The sequence below is a fragment of the Dermochelys coriacea genome, chromosome 1 (assembly GCF_009764565.3).
Source record: "Dermochelys coriacea isolate rDerCor1 chromosome 1, rDerCor1.pri.v4, whole genome shotgun sequence".
Classification (NCBI taxonomy): Eukaryota; Metazoa; Chordata; order Testudines; family Dermochelyidae; genus Dermochelys; species Dermochelys coriacea.
In genome coordinates, this window is record NC_050068.2 from 99,675,339 (window position 1) to 99,699,478 (window position 24,140).

The 24,140-nt window shown below is 38.7% G+C and overlaps 1 protein-coding gene across 1 annotated transcript in view; it reads left to right on the forward strand.

The window, feature by feature from the left end:
- The window catches only part of TM9SF2 (transmembrane 9 superfamily member 2), a 59,282-nt gene extending 36,568 nt beyond the window's left edge, over positions 1-22,714 (forward strand). The window contains exons 10-17 of the mRNA XM_038405640.2: positions 5,605-5,737; positions 6,073-6,192; positions 8,031-8,088; positions 8,848-9,007; positions 10,574-10,725; positions 11,731-11,842; positions 12,432-12,603; positions 21,646-22,714. Coding sequence (XP_038261568.1) covers positions 5,605-5,737; positions 6,073-6,192; positions 8,031-8,088; positions 8,848-9,007; positions 10,574-10,725; positions 11,731-11,842; positions 12,432-12,603; positions 21,646-21,713 — 975 coding nt within the window. The 3' untranslated portion in view covers positions 21,714-22,714. The remainder of the gene's footprint in view (positions 1-5,604; positions 5,738-6,072; positions 6,193-8,030; positions 8,089-8,847; positions 9,008-10,573; positions 10,726-11,730; positions 11,843-12,431; positions 12,604-21,645) is intronic.
- The last annotated feature ends 1,426 nt before the right edge of the window (positions 22,715-24,140 follow it).

Sequence of the window (24,140 nt, forward strand, 5' to 3'; positions counted from 1 at the left end):
ATTTTGTGCTGCCCAAAGAGTCCAATTTCATCTTCACGCACCCTGTCCCTAATACGCTGGTGGTGCAAGCAGCTGTAGAGAGGGCTCGGCAATACCCACAGAAGTTAATACCAGATAAAGGGTTGAAGAGGCTGGATCTCTTGGACAGGAAGGTCTTCTCCTCCGCAGGCCTTTGTATAGCAAACTACCAGGTATTTAACTTTAATACCTACACCTGGCTTGTGGAGTTTAAGACAAACTCCCTAGGGAAGATCAGACCCAGTTCCAGTCGTTGGTGGACGAGGGGAGGCTGGTGGCAAAGGTGGCTCTCCAGGTTGCTGTGGATACTGCAGTGATATTGTATCCCAGTCATTGGCCACAAAGCTAGTCCTGCTCAGAGATTCTTGGTTCCAGTCATTGGGCTTCCCAAGAGAGGTCCAAACTACTATTCAGGACCTCTCTTTCAACAAGGCCAATCTGGTCAGTGACAGAATGGATCAGTCTCTGAATTCCCTAAGGACTCGAGATCCACCCTGTGGTTCTTGGGGATCTACACTCCAACCCAGAGCTGTCCTTAGGATTTATGAGGCCCTATGCAGTATTAAACTGGTGTCCCTATACCCGAAGGCAGCCCAGCCTCGCGTGTGTGTTTTAGATAAGGGTGGTCTTTTGAAGGTTTTATTTAAAAAACTGTCTGAAGATCCAAGCATTTAAGGCTAAAGATCAATACTCAGATTGTGCATCTAAAAATCTGTGCAAGGATTTTTTAGAGATGTGCTTTTATAATCTTCAGTAACATACTAATGACATTTTTAAAGCAAATTTTAAACTTTCGACCTGTAGACTAGCATGTTCTGAGTAAATATTAAAATAATGCACAACTATTTCTCTCAGGTTTCCGTTGACAGACAAACTGGATACTCTCATAAAGAACCAACCTTCCACACAAACTTCCTCATGGCTGGACTTTACAAAAACTAGACAAGCCATCTACAACACACAATTTGCTTCTCTACAAAAGAAAAAGGACACTAAACTCTCGAAACTACTACATGCCACAAGGGGCCACAACAGTGGTTCCCTTAACCCACCCAGCAATATTATTAATCTGTCCAACTATACTCTTAGGACAGATTCTTCTGCTGGGCTATCTCGGGGCCTCTCCTTTTGCTCCTCCACCCCCACGAACATGATACAGTTCTGTGGTGACCTAGAATCCTATTTTTGACGTCTCCGACTCAAGGAATATTTCCAACACACCTCTAACCAACATATTAACCCACAGGGACCTTCCAACCAACACTACAAAAAGAAGGATTCTGGGTGGACTCCTCCTGAAGGTCAAAGTAACAGACTGGACTTCTACATAGAGTGCTTCTGCCAACATGCACGAGCTGAAATTGTGGAAAAGCAGCATCACTTGCCCCATAACCTCAGCCGTGCAGAACACAATGCCATCCACAGCCTCAGAAACAACTTTGACATCATAATCAAAAAGGCTGACAAAGGAGGTGCTGTCGTCGTCATGAATAGGTCGGAATATGAACAAGAGGCTACTAGGGAACACCACTTTCTACAAGCCATTACCCTCTGATCCCACTGAGGGTTACCAAAAGAAACTACAGCATTTGCTCAAGAAACTCCCTGAAAAAGCACAAAACAAATCCGCACAGACACACCCCTGGAACCCCGCCCTGGGGTATTCTATCTGTTACCCAAGATTCATAAACCTGGAAATCCTGGATGCCCCATCATCTCAGACATTGGCACCCTGACAGCAGGATTGTCTGGCTGTGTAGACTCCCTCCTCAGGCTCTACGCTACCAGCACTCCCAGCTATCTTCGAGACAGCACTGACTTCCTGAGGAAACTACAATCCATCGGTGATCTTCCTAAAAACACCATCCTAGCCACTATGGATGTAGAAGCCCTCTACACCAACATTCCACCCAAAGATGGACTACAAGCCATCAGGAACAGTGTCCCCGATAATGTCACAGCTAACCTGGTGGCTGAACTTTGTGACTTTGTCCTCACCCACAACTATTTCACATTTGGGGACAATGTATACCTTCAAATCAGCAGCACTGCGAAGGGTACCCACATGGCCCCACAGTATGCCAACATTTTTATGGCTGACTTAGAACAACGCTTCCTCAGCTCTCGTCCCCTAATGCCCCTACTCTACTTGTGCTACATTGATGACATCTTCATCATCTGGACCCATGGAAAAGAAGCCCTTGAGGAATTCCACCGTGATTTCAACAATTTCCATCCCACCATCAGCCTCAGCCTGGACCAGTCCACCCAAGAGATCCACTTCCTGGACACTATGGTGCTAATAAGTGATGGTCACATAAACACCACCCTATATTGAAAAACCTACTGACCGCTATTCCTACCTACATGCCTCTAGCTTTCATCCAGATCATACCACTCGATCCATTGTCTACAGCCAAGCTCTATGATATAACCACATTTGCTCCAACCCCTCAGACAGAGACAAACACCTACAAGATCTCTATCAAGCATTCTTACAACTACAATACCCACCTGCTGAAGTGAAGAAACAGATTGACAGAGCCAGAGGAGTACCCAGAAGTCACCTACTACAGGACAGGCCCAACAAAGAAAAGAACAGAACGCCACTAGCCATCACCTTCAGCCCCCAACTAAAACCTCTCCAACGCGTCATCAAGGATCTACAACCTATCCTGAAGGACAACCCATCACTCTCACAGATCTTGGGAGACAGGCTAGTCCTTGCTTACAGACAGCCTCCCAACCTGAAGCAAATACTCACCGGCAACTACAAACCACACAACAGAACCACCAGCCCAGGAACCTTTCCTTGCAACAAAGCCCGTTGCCAACTCTGTCCACATCTCTTCAGGGGACACCATCATAGGGCCTAATCACATCAGCCACACTATCAGAGGCTCGTTCACCTGCGCATCTACATCTACCAATGTGATATATGCCATCATGTGCCAGCAATGCCCCTCTGCCATGTACATTGGTCAAACTGGACAGTCTCTACGTAAAAGAATCAATGGACACAAATCAGACGTCAAGAATTATAACGTTCAAAAACCAGTCGGAGAACACTTCAGTCTCTTTGGTCACCAAAGCAAAGCTTATGCTCTAATAAATTTGTTAGTCTCTAAGGTACCACAAGTACTCCTCCTGGGAGTGTTACAGTTCATTCCATGCGAGCACAAGCAGCCTCCATGGTATCCTTATTTGAAGTCCCGCTACAAAACATTTGTAAAGCTGCAACTTGGCAATCTGTGTACACACTTTCGGCACATTACACCATGACTCAAGTGAGAGCTGTGAATGCAACAGTAGGAATGGCTGTATTGCAAACAGCTCTACTGCCAGCTTCCACACCTAACTCCACACTGATCACTGCTTGCAAGTCACCCACATGTGGAATACACATAGGAACTAGCACTTGAAGAAGAGGCGGTTACTTACTGTAACTGGAGGCTCTTTAAGATGTGTGGTCCCTGTCTGTATTCCACTACCCACTTTCCATCTGCTTTGGACTTGGTTACAATGCTCTCAGAAGAGGAACTGGAGTGGTGTCAACTTGCACGGCCTCTTATTTCCTTAGTTGGGAGCACAAGGGAAGATAATGTGCGTGGGTGGGTCAACGGCCGCTTCTTGAAAAAAAACTTTCAGATTCATGCGTGTAATCCACATGTATACCCACCCAGATAAGGACTACACCTCTCGCAGGACCTTCAGTTACAATAAGTAACCTCCTCTTTTATGTAGGTGTCAGAGGACTCTTACCTTGGGACTCTTCCCTTTTGAATTATACGTTTTTCTTTTCATGTTGCTGTGCACAATTTTTTTTAACCTAATAGCATATTTCCAGTCCAAATAATTCAATAACTCTATAGAAAACCATTAATTGGTAAAAACATTACTATAAAGAGTATATACTACCAAAAAAGTACAGAAATTAATCTTAAATATAAGCATCTCAAAATAATTTAATTTACATAATTTGCTCTTGTTTTTAGGAATTTGCCTATTAAAAAATTTTAGATTAATTTTTAATCAAGGAGACATTTTCTCAACTTTGAAAGAAAAAAATATAAGATGCAACTCTTAAGCTAGACGACAGAAATATTTAAAACTTTTAATTCTCCAGTCATTGAGGGCCAGAGTCTAATATTAAATATGACACTAGTCATGATGACACTTTATCAGATTGAAATCTAAATTTATATACCAGTTTGCTGCCTTGGCTATGTAATTTTTTAAACAGACTAATAACCTTTTTGTGATTTCAGATACGATAGCCAGCTCACTGAAATCATTTCAGTTCAGATGGATCAACCTCAACTCCATTAATGAGGGTGGAAGAACAAAATAACTGAACTATTTAAAAAGAAAAGAGAGGTCCTAGGAAAATAGACTTCAGTAAAACATAAATATTTAGAAATCTTTCCCTGTTGTGTCCTTGTCTCTTTTTGCTATAGCTGAAGTTTCTTGGTTTTACATGCTTTTGCCAGATCCCTAACGTTTTTTTCAATATTGCTGCTGAAAATCTGGCTCAAAGACATTCCACTGTTGTAAATTATGTAAAATGTGGTCTCTTCGGGGTTTAACACACTTGAAGTTTATTTGCAGAATTGCTGCCTCTTATTACAATATTGCAAGTCTAGGGGAACTGCATTTCAAAGCCTCTCATGATTTGGACCAAACTTGTAAAATTTGCCTTTTTCAAAATGGCTGCTCATTTTCCATTACTTATAAGGGCTGGAGTAACAATGGGTCTTCAGTCATGATGAACATCACTTGCACGTTGCAGAAAGGATACCTATGGTAATGACTGCTGTCTACCATTATTTCCAGTGGAACTGAAGCTAGACTGCCTTCAGCAAAGATGGCTGCTTTTCTGCTCTATTTTGGAAATTGGTATTGGGGAATGTTGAGGAACACAGTATAAAGATTGTAGGTAGGGGAAGGAAGTGGCAAAAATGGGGGCAAGTGAATGCAGAGTGAAGAATAAAAGCTGTGTGCTGAAGCCTGCAGGGAGAATGTGAATGGGGATGGAGACTAGGGTCCTAATCCTGCAGTTTGGCTACAATAAATCTGTACATGTGAATGCAGCTGTGAGATTGGGGCCTCAGTGGGGCAGGAAGGAGACACAATATTGATGTGTGCGGCTGGAGATAGGGTAGAATGTCATCTGTCCCCAACCCAGTGGTAAGAAAAGGTTCCTCCCAAATAACTAAGGGGAAGGAGTCCATTTTTTAAGGTTGAATTTTGAACCTGAAATGATGCATACAATTTAGTTAGGGGTGAATGACTTCCCCCTAAATGGTCAAATCAAAGGGCAGATGGAAAAACCTATATAATCTTTCTTTTTTATGTTGCACATGACTTTTTGAAGGAGGTCTGACCTATGATTTTTGAATGCCTGCACATGTTAACACTGTATTTGTTGTTTTTTGTGTTAGCACTAACCAGTACAAATTTACTATGTGTTAATAGCTTATGTTTCTTAGTTATCCAATATGATTTAGACAACTAAATATTTTTTTAACCAAATAGCATTTTTGAAAGGGGATTTAATGCATTAAACTGGCTATATTTCCTTTTCAGGAAGATGCCCAGGAGGAATTTGGCTGGAAACTGGTTCATGGAGACATATTCCGGCCCCCAAGAAAAGGAATGCTACTCTCTGTTTTTCTAGGCTCTGGGACACAGATCTTAATTATGACTTTTGTTACTCTGTGTAAGTAGTAGGGAGTGGGAGGGAAGAGTAAATTTTCCAAAAAAAAAAAAAAAACCTTAACTTCTAATTGCATAAAACTAATTAAGTGGAGATGAAGGAAACATTTCTAGATAACATTTAAAAAAGTGGAATTAGAAAACTATCTGTATTTCTTGGTTGGTGTATACAGTCAATATGGACACTAAGCTGTATAAAGTTACAGGAGATAAATTATACATTAGCTGTATCGGATAGAATTTTAAGAAGGTTCTTAAAATTCTATCCGATATAGCTAATGTATAATTAGCTGTATCGGATATAATTAACTAATGTATAATTTGCATCTGTGCTTGTAGTTTTTGCTTGCCTGGGATTTTTGTCACCTGCTAACCGAGGAGCATTGATGACCTGTGCTGTGGTCTTGTGGGTGCTGCTTGGAACTCCAGCAGGTTACGTTGCTGCAAGATTCTACAAATGTAAGTAAAAGTTACTTAAGGTGACAGGTCTTAAGTTCATTAGTTTTAAATTATCATCACAGTAGTGGCTCCCCCCACCCCCTATTGTTCGGTAGCTCTTTCCCCTCAGGACAAAACAAAAAACAGAACATGTACATGATAAGATTGTTCAGTGTTCTGAAGCCTGAGAATAAGCTGCTTAAAAATATTCTCAAAGCAGGTATCCTGTGAGTCTTTTCATTATGTGAATTAATTTCACTTCTATACATTTATAGGAAGGAACACATTTCTGTTAATACTCAGGTAGTGATTTCTGACAGTTTTATAATTTCATTGTTTTCCATCATTACAAAATTACTGTAGTTGCTTTAATTTTAGGGGGGAGGTGGTGATACGCATTTGAAAATAGAGTTTAGCTTTTTTCAGTTAATACCTGCCTTCTTCATCAGGGTGTGGCTTTAGTCAGGGAAATAAATGTCATAGGGTTTTTGCTGACTCTGGAGATCCTCCCTCTGGTGTTTTGGTGCCTGAACCGGCCCTATATCTCTCAACTGTCTTTGGCTGGCCCATTCAAGTGCTGAAGGAAAGTAAATGGTTCTTCCTCTGCCTCAGGGGAGACTTGCTGCAGGGCCAAGAATGCCATTCAGTCGAAAGCTTTTCCTTACCTGCCTTATTTAGTTTAAGATACGACCTGCTTATGGCTGACTGGTGCTGAGTCTCTCCCGGCATGCTTTGGCTATTAACTCTGGTTTTAGGGAGGAATTTTCCCCCTGTTGCAGACTGGCCTTGGACTTCTGGGGTCTTTCATCTTCCCCAAACTGTTTTGGAGTTTGAACTGTGGAAATAGGGTTTCTCTTGTCTCATTTTGTTACAGTTTGTAGGGTGGGTGTTCACTAGTGGCGGTGGTAAAATAATCATTTACTAAACCCATTCCTGACTACAGGGTTGCAAGTTGGCTTGAAAGGGACTTGCAGAGTTGATTAGACTGTGGGGCTGGTGCTTCATAGTTGAGAACAAATTGAGGGATCTTTTGTCCAAATCTTGATTCCCCCTTCAAGAGAAAAGTGATTTGAGGGTTATGGTATCAAACCTAATACCATGTAATTGTGGAGGTAGACAGCTAATGGTAGTATCCCCTAATGGGTTTAGTGGTGATGAGAGTAACTTGTCAGCCAGTGTTTGGATACTCTCTACTGTACTAGCAAACTGCCAGGTGACTATTTGCTAATTCCAATTTATTCTGTCTGCAGTTCTCATCAAATGATTCGATCAGCAGTATATCATGTGAACTAAAAGCTGTACATTTTTATTACAGTATTTGTGCTATAAATTTTGTTTGCATCAGTATGGTTGCAAATATGTAAAAATACCTTGAATCTGAATTTATATTGCTAGTTTATTTTAATCAAACTTTCATCTGAATGTTAAATATGCTGCAAATCAAGCTCCCTTTTTAACATAGTAAGTTAAATACACTATGGATGACTAAGCACCTTTATTTTGCTTACTTATGAGTGTTTCTACTTCACATGGAGTTTGGCATTTAGCTTGGCAGGGAGGAGGGGAAAAGTATGTATAATATAATAAATTTGATCCCTACTTTATTTTCATTTTCAAGATGTAGTCTTAAATGTTTCTTTTTATAGGAAGGTGTGTAATTGAGGAGCAAAGAATAAAGCAAAATCAGTTTTTCATAACTAAATATTTTTAGTTTAATGCTTTAATCTTAATTTAGTAGAGTTTGAAATAATGTTCTACTGGCCTGCCTAAGTATAACTGTTAAATAATGTACTATTAAAATAAATTGTAATCTGTGCATTTAATGCATATTTTGATAGTTATCAAATATTTTAATACAGCTTTTGGTGGTGAGAAATGGAAAACAAATGTCCTGCTGACATCATTCCTTTGTCCTGGGTAAGTTAAATCTCTAAATGACTATTCATACTTGAGTTACATTTCTGACATAGCTAATTTTTAAAGATTTCAGAGTAGCAGCCGTGTTAGTCTGTATTCGCAAAAAGAAAAGTAGTACTTGTGGCACCTTAGAGACTAACAAATTTATTAGAGCATAAGCTTTCGTGAGCTACAGCTCACTTCATCGGATCTTCAGTTATACCTATAAACCTACTACATCTTCTTTTCATGCCAGAAGCCACGTGAACAGCAAGGTGCATTTGACAAAGACAAATGTGCTAATTGTGCACATTATCTTTTTCTCTACATTTTGTTTTCTCTCACCATGTGAAAAGGTTGATTATGTAGTAGTAGCATGACAGTAGTAAGTTTTTGAACAGGCGCACTTTTTTCATGTATTTGTTTTTACTCTAGGCTGTTTCTCAGACCACACTGTAGTTGGTCATATATGGTGTCATATATTGTACAACCCTTGTGTAAATTTTTTCTACTTAATCACAGCAAGCAGTCTTCCCTGAAGTGCGGTTACGACAGGCATATATTTGAAACTGGTTAGCTGGAACGTCAGCTCCTGCTGGAGTTGAATCCCACTAGGCTAAGGAAGAAAGAGTAGCTTGATCTCTTCATTTGATATTTTCTGTCAATTGATTTTAATGTATATTAACACTAAGGTATTAATACAGTAATATGGTTTCACTAATGTTAATATAAATATTATTGGGGATTTCTGTTTCTTTAAGCATATTGTATATTTTTCAGAATTGTGTTTGCAGATTTCTTTATCATGAATCTCATTCTTTGGGGAGAAGGATCTTCAGCAGCTATTCCCTTTGGAACTTTGGTTGCGATTTTGGCACTTTGGTTTTGCATATCTGTGCCACTGACATTTATTGGTGCCTACTTTGGTTTTAAGAAAAATGTAAGTGATTATGTGGGTATAAACTGCATGTACTGTGGCTATTGAGGTAACGAGTCCAAAAGTTCCATCGGGATATAAAACATGATCCACTTCCAGCCCTGTTCAATTTCTTTAGTATGATCTTGAGATTCCACTGACAATTTCTCAAGTCCCTTTAGACATTTGATAATAATTAATAGGTCTCTTTTAGTTTCATGTTTAGTGTTACTTACTCTGATCAGTGGATTTGACTCCCGAGGCTTCTCTAGATTTAAGCAGTGGTTTGGGGCATTCTGCATGTTGATGGACCTCTCTATAATTCCTAGTGAGTTTTGTTGATTTGAATTGGATATGAGGTAACCACTTACTGGATTTCCTTAATTATTCCTTCCTTGCTTTTTTCCCATGGTTCTTAATTCCATTTCAGAATCTGAGGAAGGCATGAGGCCTGTGATGGAATCTTTTGGTATTCCATGTCTCTAAGTGAGACACTATGGAAGGCCATTTCTCATGTGGCAAAGATAGATATCTTAAAAAGGAAGACTTCATGGGCCATAGAGCATAATCATTTGTGTTGCCTTTATTTTTATGTGGATTTATGCGAAAATAAAAAAACTCCAATCCAAAGCTGTTGGTGCTGTTGATGAGTTAGTTACAAGAACAAAAATTAAATTAAATACCTCTCAACCACCCTGCAAAACTGTCCTTGCCGTATGCAGATCTAGTTCCTACAGGTCGTCTTCTCAGCAGCTCACACTACCAAATTCTCCTTGCAGCATGCCCTGAAAGTTGACCAAACAGGGCTATTTTAGATTGGGAAGAGCAGTTTATTCCAAAGCTGAGAGTTCCTCTCTCAAATCAAGGGAGTTCTCTTTCAGTGCCTGAGTTGATAAAAACTGTGGCAGTACGAGACAAGGAGAGTAGCAAGTTGCTACATCTTCATTAATAGTAATCTTTCAAGAAGTCAATTGCCTATTTTTTAGGGCTGTCAATTAATCGCAGTTAACTCACTTGATTAACTCAAAATTAATCACAAATAAAAAAATTAATCTCAATTACTGTTAAACAGTAGAATATCAGTTAAAATTTATTAAATATTTTTGGATGTTTTCTACATTTTCAAATATGTCTGTTTCAGTTAAAACACAGAATACAAAGTGTACAGTGCTCACTTTAAATTTTTTATTACAAATATCTTCACTATAAAAATATTTCTTTTGGCTTTTTATAGTGCAAATATTTGTAATAAATGTAAAGTGCGCACTGTACACTTTCTATTCTGTGTTGTAATTAAAATCAGTATGTTTGAAAATGTAGAAGACATCCAAAAATATTTAAATAAATGGTATTCTATTGTTTAACAGCATGATTAATAGCTGTTTAATTTTTTTAATCGCTTGACAACCCTACTATTTTCATTTGCTCTGAGGCTGTTGGCAGTTGGGCTGCTAGAAACAATGACAGCATGGTACTAGGCAGCCACCAGTTTGTTGTTAAATACAAATTTATGCAGATTTTTTTCTACTGCTAGTATCAAATGTATTTAATTATTACCTATTTAGGAATCTGTCCTTCTTTTCTTTAAAGGCTATTGAACACCCAGTTCGTACCAATCAGATTCCTCGTCAAATTCCTGAACAATCATTCTACACAAAACCATTACCTGGCATTGTCATGGGAGGGATTCTGCCCTTCGGGTGCATCTTCATACAACTTTTCTTCATTCTAAATAGTATTTGGTAAGTTAACTTATTTGAACTCCCACAACATATAAGCTGTAATTTTTCTCTTTGAACCTTTTCTTCTCTAGAGAGCTTGACCCTGCCCATAGTAAAGTATTGATCATTTTACAAGAAATGAAAATGTTTGTCATTTAATATTCTGCTACTCAGAAAGCACTCCATGCTGTTTTATTTTTGCCCATGTGTGTAGAGAAATAACTCATTCTTATCAGCATACAGCTGACCTGCACTAAGTTTTATGCATTACACCTATGACTTCATAAAAGAAGTGCCTCTGAAACTGACATTATGTTAGATATTTGAAAGAAGTGAACAGTATGTTACATTGGATTTATTAATTTAGCCTTTATAGAACAGTATTCTTGCTTCAGGAAAACAGATTTTTTTCTTTTCCCAAATCTTCATATAGGCATTAGGCAGTAATTCCTTTAACCATTCAAAATAACCCACTAAATACTCATCCAGCATCAGTGAATTCAGATGTGTACTCTGAGTATGCTAACAAACTGCTCTACTATGAGAAATCTGCCGTCCTTCTGGCACAATCTAGTTATCCGATCTCTCTAAGCTGTTTCTAAAGTATTGACACTTTTTACCACTCTGCCACTTTCTGATTGAAATGTTGAGTAAAATTCTCGCTCTACTGAAGTCAGAGGGAGCTTTGCCATTCAGTGGACTTCAGTGGAGCTAGGATTTCACTGATGTGTTCAGTCGTCATAAACCTCCAAATCTGAGAGAGATTTTAGGTTTTGAGCTTCTTTGCTTGCCATTTTAGAGTAGAGCTGCTGAATCATGCATTTCCGTTTGAAAAGCAAAGGACAAGTTAACTTCCATTTGTGTCTGCACCAATAACACTCTACCCTTGTGAGAAGAAGATATTGTTTAAGCTTCAAACTATACTAAAAATGAACACTTGTGCTAGTGCTGCTTTTTCACATTGAGAGATGTATTTTGGAGGAAAATGGCATTTTATCTTATTTTAATCCTCTGTTTTGATTGTAGGTCCCATCAGATGTATTATATGTTTGGTTTCCTATTTCTTGTGTTCATTATTTTGGTCATTACATGTTCTGAGGCCACTATACTGCTCTGCTATTTCCATCTCTGTGCGGAGGTAAGAAATATTCTTCACTATTCACACTTTATACAATATCCAGGACATTTTCACAAAATCCAACTTCTATATCTGGAAATATTATCATTCCAGAATTTATCCAGAACTACTAGGATAACTAAGATCTTATTAAGATCAACTTAAACTGTCATTGCTCCTTTCTGATAAGGGTTCTCGTTACAAATATTATTTTGAATGAGTTTGTACCCAGATTCAGTACCAGTAAGATATATAGCTCATCTTCAGTTATCCATCTCACTATTTTCAGTAGAAGTCAGTTGACTTTTTGCTTTGTCAAAAGTATTTTCTTTTTGGTGCATCTGCTTCACCTACACAAGTTCATATTTGCATACACCCTTAAAAATATGGCTCTTGTTACTTGGGCTTGTAGATTTTTGCCTTTTTGGTGTAGATCTTTGACTTTCTGATTCATGGTATGAACTGTGATTAAGTGATCCAAAGTAATATTTTATCTTGAGCTGTTCAGTGTTAAATACCCAGTAGGAAAAGTTCACTTGTAATATTGCATCTAGTAATTGGCCAAGTTCAGGTTTCAGGAAATATTACTTAGGTTTTTCTTTTCTTCTAGGATTATCACTGGCAGTGGCGTTCATTCCTTACCAGTGGTTTTACTGCAGTTTATTTTCTGATATATGCAATACACTATTTCTTTTCTAAACTGCAAATCACAGGAACAGCAAGCACCATTTTGTACTTTGGTTACACCATGATAATGGTTTTGATCTTCTTTCTTTTCACGGGTAAGTGTATTGAATCCTTGGTTCTTGATATTGCTAGCTCTAATTTTAGTTGCATCTGCAGTGGAATGCTAAAAATATCATAAATAGAAATATCTGAATCTTTCTGTGAAACCATAACTGAACGTTAAATCCTTGATTTCAGGTCAGCTATTATTATGCTAATGTATTTTGCTATAAACTCTGTGTTGGAAATCTTAGCCTCTGACTTCAAAAGATTAAAATAGTATCTGAAGACTCCTAGATTAGTTGTACCTAATACAATACACTAACAAATTATTTTTGTTTACCTAATATTGCTATTGGTAACTCCTGCTGTTGAAACTAGGCTACATTTAAGCACGTGCCTGAAATTGTCTTCCAAACATTTAAGGTTGCTATAGTTGTGCAAATTGTTTAATGTGATATTACATCCCACTTACAGAATGATGTGTACATATGTAACAGGGTTTAAACTGAAGGACATAAGCTGGAAGCTATGAAAGGGTCCATGATCACATGAGTTCTAAAACATGCTTTTATGTTGAGAATAATTGTGAGACATGGAACTATCAAATGTAGTCAAAAATTGTGATTGTAGGCTTAAATTGCAGCAAGGGTGGTTTAGGTTGGACATTAGGAGAAACTTCCTAACTGTCAGGTTAGTTAAGCACTGGAATAAATTGCCTAGAGATGTTGTGGAATCTCTGTGATTGGAGGTTTTTAAGAACAGGTTAGGCAAACACCTGTCAGAGATGATCTACATAATACTTAGTCCTGCCTTGAGTGCAGGGGAGTGGACTAGAAGACCTCTCGAAGTCCCTTCCAGTCCTATGATTCTATGATATATGCATATTTTAAAATGTTAAACAGGGAGGGAGATGCATTGCAAGGTATAAATGTTACATGGGTCAGCAGGTTGTCCTAGACTGAGCTGCAGAGCAGAATTTTTATCCAGAAATGTTACTGGACTACAGGGGTTGATGGTATGTTCTAGAAATAAAGGTAGTAATATGGTGTAGTGGGTTTTGGTTTTTGAAGTGTGATGTTCTTGCAAAATTTGAAGCTTTAAGTATTGAATATCCTGCAGATAATTCTGTTGCCTGAGTGTTATCTTGTTTCTTGGAGATGTGGGCTTTTCAGAGCAGTGTTATGATGAAGTCATATTAATAACTCCCTTGTAAGACTACTTCCATTATAAGCTTTACAAAATTGACCTTTTTACCTATTAGGCTTCAGTAAGAACTAAAAACAAGGGTGTAGGTGTTTTTTACAAAGATGGAGTTTAATCTTTGTGTTAACTTCCATGAGGTCTGGTGCTCATTTACGTACACCGATGGGAGAAGCTCTTTCATTGTTATAGGTAGTGTCTTCACGAAGTGCTACAGCAGTGTAAGTGCAGACGTACTCTAAAAAAGGTTTGAAATGTGGAGGGCTTTCCAAGCTTATAAGCACCAGAAGTTGTGTTGGAGAGAGAGGCTTAATACTTCCCCATGGCCTGTGATATGGATCTGCTTTTGGCAGATACAAGTTTACAGCCCAAGGGCTTCAGAGAAATTAAACTCCCCACGGTCAAAATTTTTAACTAAAGTTGTTGTGAGCAAAATCATTTCAACTGTATTTGACTTAAATGAGCATGAGGAGGAGGAAATCTTTTTTGCATTTTAAAAAGAAAACTAGGGAAAACAAGAACCTAAGTTTGAGAAAATTGTCCTTTTTAAAATAGTAACGGAATATTAATTACAAAAAAAAATTAAAACCTTCATCTATTAACTGCACATTTCCTGCATTTGTAACCTGATATTCCCTGCCACCTGGAAATTAAATATCTTCGCCTAATCCATATGTATTTCTGTAAGTCACAATTTTACTACTTCCGTATTCATATTCTATATACTAATAGGTTAATCACTCCCAACATACAAGCTAAAAGTTCTCCTCGCCTTTACTCTACATCCTGCTTCTAGACCATACATGAGGGGTAGAGACAATCAGCATCTCAGACTGAGATAGAGAACTCTAAGCTTGGTTATATTAGAAAAATTGCATTGCTCTAACTAGATGTAATTACATTGATTTAAACTCCTAATATAGATGCATTTACACCTGCTTAAGCCTTCCTTAGATACATTGATTTTTAAATTGAGTTAATTACATTAACTCTTTTTTTAGTACAAATCAGACCTCTGTTTGTCTTGATGATATTGTAATATTGGCCAGAAACCAAAGTGTATGAGCTTCTCTGATGGTCTAGAGAAGTCTTTTTTTTTTTTTTTTTTTTTTTTTTTTTTTTAAACCAGTCCATTCTAGTCATGCTGGCTGCAGATCCCAGAATACTGCATACAGTCAGGTAGGGACTTTACTTCAGCTCTCTTCTCCATGGAGGGAAGAGGATTTAGTGTGGTAGGCCCAGCATAACAGCCTCTTTGCACCTCAGGCAACATGATCTGCCAGATTCCACTTGCCCTCCTTCCCTCAGGTCAGTTAACATGTCATAAAATGTAATCTGAGGGCATTAAGGTATATCCAATGCATCTCCTGTTCCCTTGCCCACTCAGCCTGGATCATGAATGTTGCACCAGCAGCTGACTATCAGCTGTGCGGTGTCTGATGACAATTATGTGCTCAGGATAGAAGATACAAGTATCTTACTCTTTATCTGCCATGACACTGTCGCCACTAGCCCTTTGTACCTGATACTGGGCTCAAGGAGTTATATTAGACAACTAAAATATACTTCTGAAGTTCATGTGCTTAGTTTTATGTGGTACTTGGTCAGTGTCTCTCTAACTTGAAGTTCAGTGAGGATACAGGCAGAGTTAAAGTTGGTATTGAAATTTTAACTGAACATTTCCTGTTTATAGTGTTTAGATTTTTCTGAAACTAAAAATCCTCAAATGTTGTAAAAGGACATCAAACAACTCAACCATATTTCTAAATACACTCTTTTGGTTTCAGAATAACATCCATACTATAATAGATTTCAGTTTGCTGTTTCTTCCAGAAATTAGACTCACTTTAAAATCTATGGAGTTACTGAAATATTTTAGGGATAAGTGTTTATATAAAGAGGGAGAGTTAAGGGATATGTTCTTAGAACTCTTAAATGAAACGGCTATTTACCAAAATCTGCTCCTAAAGGCAAGTAGCTTCCTGTGCCAAGATGATACAGAAGCTAAAAAGAAAAAATTGTAATTGTTGTATCAAAACTGTTCTGCTACTGCTTACTCATCCGTTAAAAATTGTCACTATCAGGAAGGGTTTTGACGGTGCCCTGCTGCTATGTCAGTGTAACACATGCTTCAGGCACTTGCTTCCATACTGCATTCCAGGTCACTGATCAAACTCAGCAGGCAGGATACTGGGAGCTACATGACAAATCTTTGTGATTCACAGCTGGGCCCACAACTACGTATCATAGTAAATGAGTCAGTTAAACATCACTAGTTTAGCAAGCGTGAAAAAAATTACCATGATATCATTCATGATTCTTCACAGGATTTTACGGCGTATGAGTTATTTGCTGAATTTCGATAATGTTCCTTATCAAAACATGTTGTCTTAAATAGTTAGTTATTGGCCCTTAGCAAGTTAAAGCTACAATAATACTAGGTATACTAAGGCAAAATCAGCTATCTGCATGGCTTTTGTCCTGGCCTAATTTTTCTGGGAAACAAAGGTTCTCATAACAGATGCTTTGAAAGCCATCTATGTGAACCATTTTTCTGATTTTAGCTGTAGTTTGAAGGAATAATGTTAACGTGGTCAGTGTAACTTCATCAGCATAGCTTTTGTGCCTAACAATATATTTTTGGTACATCTCTCACACCTTACCAAAAAAGGATGTACAGAACTATTCTCAATTTCAAATGAAAGAGCTGTCTTCAAGAAATCAAGGAAGCAATCTTTGTCTTTAAACTTTAGTTCAGTTGTGTCTTGAGAACTAAACCTCTTTGACTGTATGATTAAACCATCTTTAAAAATATATATTTGTTAAAGCATGTGGCATGAAAATATTTCTACCATAGCAACTTTGGCAAATACTGAAATTATATAAACTTGTAACTTGCTTAAACAGGACTATACCTGTGACTTTTGGGTGCCTTTTTAATCTTCAGTGTGTCGAACATTTTTAACATTATAAACTTAACAGAACAGCAGTTAAACTTATATTCTGAACTATAGTGTTGAAAAATCCAAGCCACCTTTTGAACTACAGATGTTAAACAATGAGCTATGAAATCCTTAAGTGCACTCAGGAAGTAGGTGTCAATTAAGAGTTTTGTAAATAATCCTTATTTATATTGGATCAGTAGTGTAAAAATCCACTCTGCTTGATGTTCGTGACCTGTATGGCATACTTAAATTCTGCAGAATCTAAGATGCTTCTTCAAGTGGAGTGCCCAGAGGGATACTACTTCAGGCACACATGCACCCTGTGTCTTGACTGGAGATTTTTGGTAGCAGTGCCCGTTCGGAAAACGCATTTGTCTTACGCTTCCTCGTACCCCCTACAGAGGCGCTGTAGGGCTCTTTGGGTGAACCACCCTCAATTCCTTTTCAACAGCCTTCAGCCAGACAAGGAATTTCATGTGTGCCTGTTTTCTCTTTAGAGTTAAAATAGTATATAGGGTTAGTTCTTTTGTACTTTATGGTTGTTGGAATGGAACAGTTCCCGTTTTTTTCCCCCCTCCCTTCCCCATATTTAGGGGCTTATCTCCCTCCTGTCAGGTTCCTCGCTCTAAAGAACCTTATCCAGAGAATGCATCTCAGTCCTCAAGTTCCAGCAAGGATATGTCTGCAAGGATGCATCTGCAGCTTCTGGGACATAGTGTAGCTTGTGTTTTTTGTTACACAAAATGTCAGGTTACATATTTGATAGCAACAATTTACATACCCAACACAGTCTGAATAAGTGGGTGTCCGTACCAGCTGGGTCTGACAGTCATTCACCTGGTAGAAGGTTCTGAAGGAATCTCACTCATCAAGAATCCTCCTAAGATCATGATAACATTGAATGCTTCCCTCTTGAGATGGGGAGCATAACTAGGTCCTCATGCAGGCCAGTGCAAATGGGAATACTTGCATATCAGTCTGCTGGAGTTAAAGGTTACTAGAAATGCTTGCCTCCACATTCTTCCCCTAATCAAAAACAAGTCAATCAAGATCATGATAGACAACATACCTTGTATATATTATATCAGTGATCTGGGAGGAGCCCATTCCCCCTCACTCTGCATCAGTGATAGAGCTCTGGAATTAGTGCATAGGTCATTTTGGCTTCTTAGCTCCTGGGTGTAAAACACCATGGCAGACATGTTTTGCTAAATTACAAATGGGAGTTGGACTCTTGAATCCTGGACAAAAAATTTTTAGCTTGGGGGTTTCCTGAGCTCTGTCCTTTCCTACTGTAACCAGGAAAAAGTGCAGAAAATCTTGTCCAGAGGAGGACTCGATCCTCAATCTCTAGGAGATGCCTTTTTCATTACATGGACAAAGGGTCTTTTTATGTATATGCACCAACTCCATTGCTTTCAAAGGTTTTAAACAATATCAAAAAAGACCAAGCCAGGGTCATTTTGACTGCACCAACTTGGCCAAGACATATTTGGTTTCCTTACATCATCAGACTCGCCTCTCTCCCTCTGTGGCAGCTCCCAGTCAGTTTTCAACTGTTGTCTCAGAATGTGGATTGAACACTTCACCCCAATCTGAATGTTCTGCAACTCCAATCGTGGCTCCTCAGTGGTTCTTGGGACTAGAACCATTTTGTTCATTTGGGAGTAAAACATGTGGTGTTAAATAGCAGGAAGGAATTTACGAGACACACATCAGAAAGGGAAAAGATTTCATCTTTGCTGTAATCACCATAATCTTTCACCTGTCCAGTTATCTCTTTCCATAGCCTTGGATTACCTGTTGGAATTGAAAACATCCAGTCTCTCTCTGAGTTCCATTAAGTTTCATTCAGTGTCAATAACAGCTTTCTACTTGCCAGTACACAGTTTCTCCATTTTCACACATCTGAGCATGAAGTTCCTGAATGGTCTTACGAACCTTTTTCCGCAATTTAGAGCTCCTATTCCACTTAGGGTCTCAATTTTATTTTTAACAGTTTTATGAGAAAGCCTTTTGAGCCACTAGCTGTGTGTTGTCTGTTCTTGGTGGCTTTCACTTCTCCACAAAGGGTTGGGGAGATTGGGGCTCTGATGGCATGCTCTGTATTTACTGTGTGCTCCAAGGAGAATGCATCATTATAATCCTATCCAAAAATTATACCTAAAGCTTCTTCAGAGTTTCATGTTAACCAGACTATTTACCTTCCAGTTTTCTTTTCTTAGCTGCATCAGTCTGCAGAGGAAGAGACCTTCCATAAACTAAATGTCAAGAGGGCATTGGCCTTTTACTTGGACAGAGCCAGAGCATTCATGAAGTCCCCTAGACTTTGTTCCTATTCTGGATAGGTCTAGGGAAGCGGTGGGCAAACTTTTTGGCCCAAGGGCCATATCTGGAAATAGAAGTTGTATGGCGGGCTATGAATACTCACAAAATTGGGGTTGGGAGGGGGTGAGGGCTCTGGTTGGGGGTGTGGGATCCGGGATAGGGCCAGAAATGAGGAGTTCAGGGTGTGGGAGGGGGCTCCGTGCTGGGGTGGGATACGGGGTGGGAGGCTGGTGATGAGGAGCTTGGGATGTAGGAGGGTTCTCTGGACTGGGACTGAGGGATTTGGAGGATGAGCAGGGCTGGGGCAGGGGGTTGGGGTACAGGCTCTGGTTGGGGTTGCGGGCTCTGGGGCTGGGGATGAGGAGTTTGGACTGTAGGAGGATGCTCCGGGCTGGGACCGAGGGGTATAGGGGATCAGGAAAAGACGCTCTCTCTAAATGGATCTCTGTATAGATTACCTGTTACGGTTCGGCTTATGCTCAGCCTCCCATGTGAGTGACTGCACATTCTATCTACTAGATCAGGCTACATCTGTAGCCCTACTCAGGGATGTTCCAGTTGCTGAGATCTGCAAAGCTGCAATGTGGATTTCAGTGCATACTTTCTCCAGGCATTGATTATGCTTTGGTTCGCTCTGCTAGGTTGGAGGCTGCAAGAAGGCAATACCGTTCTCTCTTCAGTGCTGGACTCTGTTCCGAACCTTCCACCTCCTTAAGGGGGTCACTATTGGGGAGTCACCTGATTTGGAGCACCCACAGGGATGCTAATCGTAGAAGGAGAAGTTTCTCTGTTACCCACATAATTTAGGGTTCTCTCACGCCTTTGGGTACTCAGGAAATAAGGGAAGCAACTCTATCCTTCCGTAGGCCAATACCCATTCCCAGTGGACTCAGGGCTGTACAGGTCTGTGGGGCCTTTTACTGGTGAAAGAGCCTTATACAGTAATATCCTTAACCTCTATTAACAGTTACCAAAACAGAATACACATGCTAAGCATACAATGCTCACCACTCCCAGTAAGGCAGATTAACTTTTCTTGATGGCCAGTCAAGATTAGGTCATCCAGAGCTCCAGCTTCTGCACGGTATGATCAGCAGGGTGTTGAGGTCTGGCAGCTCTGATCCTGGGCTGTGTCATGGTGTTAGGGTCCAAAGAACTTCCCTTTGAACCCCAGTTCATATAGTTAAAATTTGGGTCCTGCTTAGTTTTCCCTAACTAATCATTTTAAACAGTGTTACAAAACTGTTTTTCACCAATCCTAGCCCATTACAAAACCATAATCTGGCCCCCCCACCACCTTAGTTGATTTAAACTTTGGAAAAATTAAATATACAACAGACAAACAATAAAGAATCAGACAGAGACCATACAGATCGAGAAGTAGGGACCATAAAGGCAAAACAATATAGATTTCACAATCACAACTGTTAAGTGGTTTCTTGCCAGGCAGAATATTAGCCAAGCTTTCTTTAAACATCTTAGGATCTGTTGCTTTATCTGGTGATGGTAGATTCTGTTAGGACAGGCTCGTCGTCTTAACAGCCTGATAGGACATTGCTTTGGTGCAATAGATGGAACGTGAGGATGTGACTCTACAACTTAGTACATGGCTGCTGTTTCTCACTCTGGCTGCTGCTTTTACTGCAGAAAGAGGCCTCAGACCTTACAACTCACCTTATGTAGTAACAAGTTCTTTGAGATGTGTCGTCCTGTAGGTGCTCTGCTACCTGCCCTCCTTCCCCTCTGCTTGGGAGTTTCCTACTATGGTAGGGAAGAAACTGAGGGTGATTCGTCCATGCAGCCCTATGAAGCCTGAGTGTGGGGCACAAGGATGTGTGGGCTGAACGGCCAATGCTACCAAAAATCGGTGATCACAGGCTTGGGTGCATGTGCACCTGAAGTGGAGCACCCATAGGGGGACACATCTCAAACTCCATTTATTGCACGAAGTGAATAACCTCTCCTTTCATTTAAAAAAAAAAAAAAACTTTCTACCACTTGATTGCCAAATTTGGAAAGGGTTTTTAATATGTATGTAAATCAGAGCAGTACTGTCTTCCTAAGTTTGCCCACGGTAATTGAGGTGTCAACTGAACAGTGTAATGACACTGTTAATGTCATACATAGCTGATTACTTGAGCAGATGCAGTAGGGAAAGGTGTGGTTGTGAACCTGATAGGGAAATGCTTAAAGGAGGGAAATGCAAGACTTGGGGTGGAGATGGCAGGGGGAGAGAAAAGAGAAACAAAGAACAGAAATAGCTCTGGTCTTAATGTGAGTAATTTCTTCCACTGAATGTAATGCTGAATGTAATGAAGCATTAATAAATAAAAAGTTGATTCAAGTTCAGTTACTATATAAATACTGTATTCTATCTTTATGTAAACTTTCCATTGACACTGGTAGGTGATCAGCTGTGGAGGGTAATATGTAGTCCTAAACTTTTATCCTGGCGTTCAGAAAAATGTTATTTGGTCCTACACACAGAATGAATTTCTAATTTCTGTTAGACCCTATACTAGTTGTGCTAATGTGTAACTTTGTTTAGAAAGAAGAATTCTAAGTGTACATTTCCATATTTGTGAATCTACTTTTTGAAAAAAAAATTTTTTTTTTTTGTAGGGACAATTGGATTCTTTGCATGCTTTTGGTTTGTGACCAAAATTTACAGCGTGGTGAAAGTTGACTGACTAAAGAAACCCCAGTGTGTGAAAGTTGGCACAGAAGAGATTTAATCTTCATTAACATAATTTAAAGACCTGTTCTTGGTAGTGAACTTAAGCTTTATCAGAAGTATTGACATCTTGTTCCTTGGGAATGATACTGAATATACACCCTCCTCAAAACACTTTTTCCACAAAAGCATTTGTATTGTGATTTAACAATCTGTTTTCATTCAAATCTTCTTAATGAAGACCAGAGTTAAATATTGTAAACATTTGTAAATATAACTATACTGTAATAAACATTAAATTCTAATGGCAGAATAGAAGTGGCTGTATTACACAACTTAATGATACTGCTGAATAAAGTACAATTGTAAATAGGATTTTCTAGGCTTGGTAGGAGGGATGAATTATTTTTCTTTTGAAGGAAATGAGAACTTTTTATCATGCTAACTTTAAAGGATGTCTCCAAGGTGGGTTGCTGTTTTGGATGTGGTTTTTATTTTGTACTAGTGATATGTCCATAAATATTCCAATTTCTGTGACTTCTTTGGTTTCAGTGTTGTTGGCCTTTTAAACTATGTGCCTCTGAGTCTTTGAATTTATAAATTCATAACCTTGTTGTAAAAATGTCTTCAGTGGGTCATTACATATTAGAAGTTTATGAAGTTATGTAAATACAAATATATTGACAAGGAAGGTTTTAAAATTATGTGGAGTCTTTTATTGCATTTTACTGTATTTGGTTAATGTATATTGACGCTCCTTTTGATCTGGGAAAAAATCAGTTATTTGTCCTAAATGACTAATGTTTAAAATGTGATAGTGGGGCATGAGAATGAAATTAGACATTACACGTATGCACTACAGGATGAATCCAGCCCTTAACCAAGCTACTTTTTCTGAGACTAAATCATATGTGGAGAAGATCTTAATAGATGCGCAGCATTCACTGCTGCTCTTTTTTTAACTGATCTTAATGATGCATATTCCATAAAGCAACCGTGGCTAGATCTATTTAAGCAGAAAAAAAAACCCACTGTTTTTGCCTCATGTTCAGAGAAACTATCAGTTCCAGGTGACTGAATAGAATTAATTATTCCACAGTAAATTTTAACAAAATTGAAATGTTACCTTGTTCAATAATTTAGATTCATAACTGTTCATCTGTCAACAAGGGTAGCGTGTTTCCCACAGTCTGATAAATTTTTATTAAACTGCATGTACTAGTTGTCAGTCATAAATTAAATTTCTTTTGTCTGATTTTTCTAATGGTATGCTTTTCTAAAAGACCTTAATCTAATGATGCTCGAATACTGAATCAATAAAAATATTGTTGGTTAAGGTAACTTGTCATTATTAAGATCTCCAAGCTATGTAAAATACTTACTTACATCTCCATGCATCTGAAGAAGTGAGGTTTTTACCCACAAGCTTATGCTTAAATAAATGCTAGTTTTTAAGGTGCAGCCGGACTCCTTGTTACTTAAGATAAAGCAATTTTCCAAGTTTTTTGTTAAAAAACAGAAAAACAAAGTTTGTATAACTTTTGTATTCTTGGTTTATCTGGTTAGAGCTTAATTCTGAACTCAACTATTCAGACCCCCCAAAATCATCTTTATAAAACTGGACATATTTGCAAAGTGACAAGTGTGCATACCTATCACATCTACAAAACTCAAACATTTTGATTCAGTGAAATTGGACTCTGCCCACAACAATCATCAGTATTTACTTAAAAGTATAAATACTTGGCTTGTCACAACATAATCCTAACTCTGATCCCTGGATTGTTTGTGTTTTGTTACTTTGATTTAGGGATATTTTAGATGGATAATTTAAAAGCATTAATGGAAAGATTTTTTCTAAAATATTTAAAATTAGAGCCCATCAGAAATTTGCCAGTAAAACCAGTTTTCCATCAAAAATGCCAGTTCATCAAAAGTAGTATGCTTCTGTGGAACCCTGGTCAGTTTCACCCTGCTATTTGCACCATACAGCACCAAATCTGTCAAATCATGTCAATTTCAGTCTGGACTAATTTACACTATGGCGCTATATCAGCGCAGCTACACCGATGCAGCTATGCCGCTGTAGTGTCTGATGAAGACATGCTATGCTTGTGGCAGAGCGTCTCCCACCAACATAGTGCAATGCAGACACCATTTTAAGTTGATGTGACTTATGTCACTTGGGGGATGGCTTTTTCACACCCTGTCGATTTAAGTGGTAGCGTAGATGAGCCCTGAGTAGCTGCAGGGGATCCTATATAGCATACCTTACTTTGAAAACAACACCATGTTTGGTGGTTTTTTAAAATGAAAATCTCATGGAATTTTCAGTTCAGGAGAAATATCAGAAATATTGTTTGGTCTGAATTAAAATAAACTGAAATGTTAAAATTTGCTGCAAAACGGAAACTCCCAAGTTTTGATCAGTACTACTTATGAT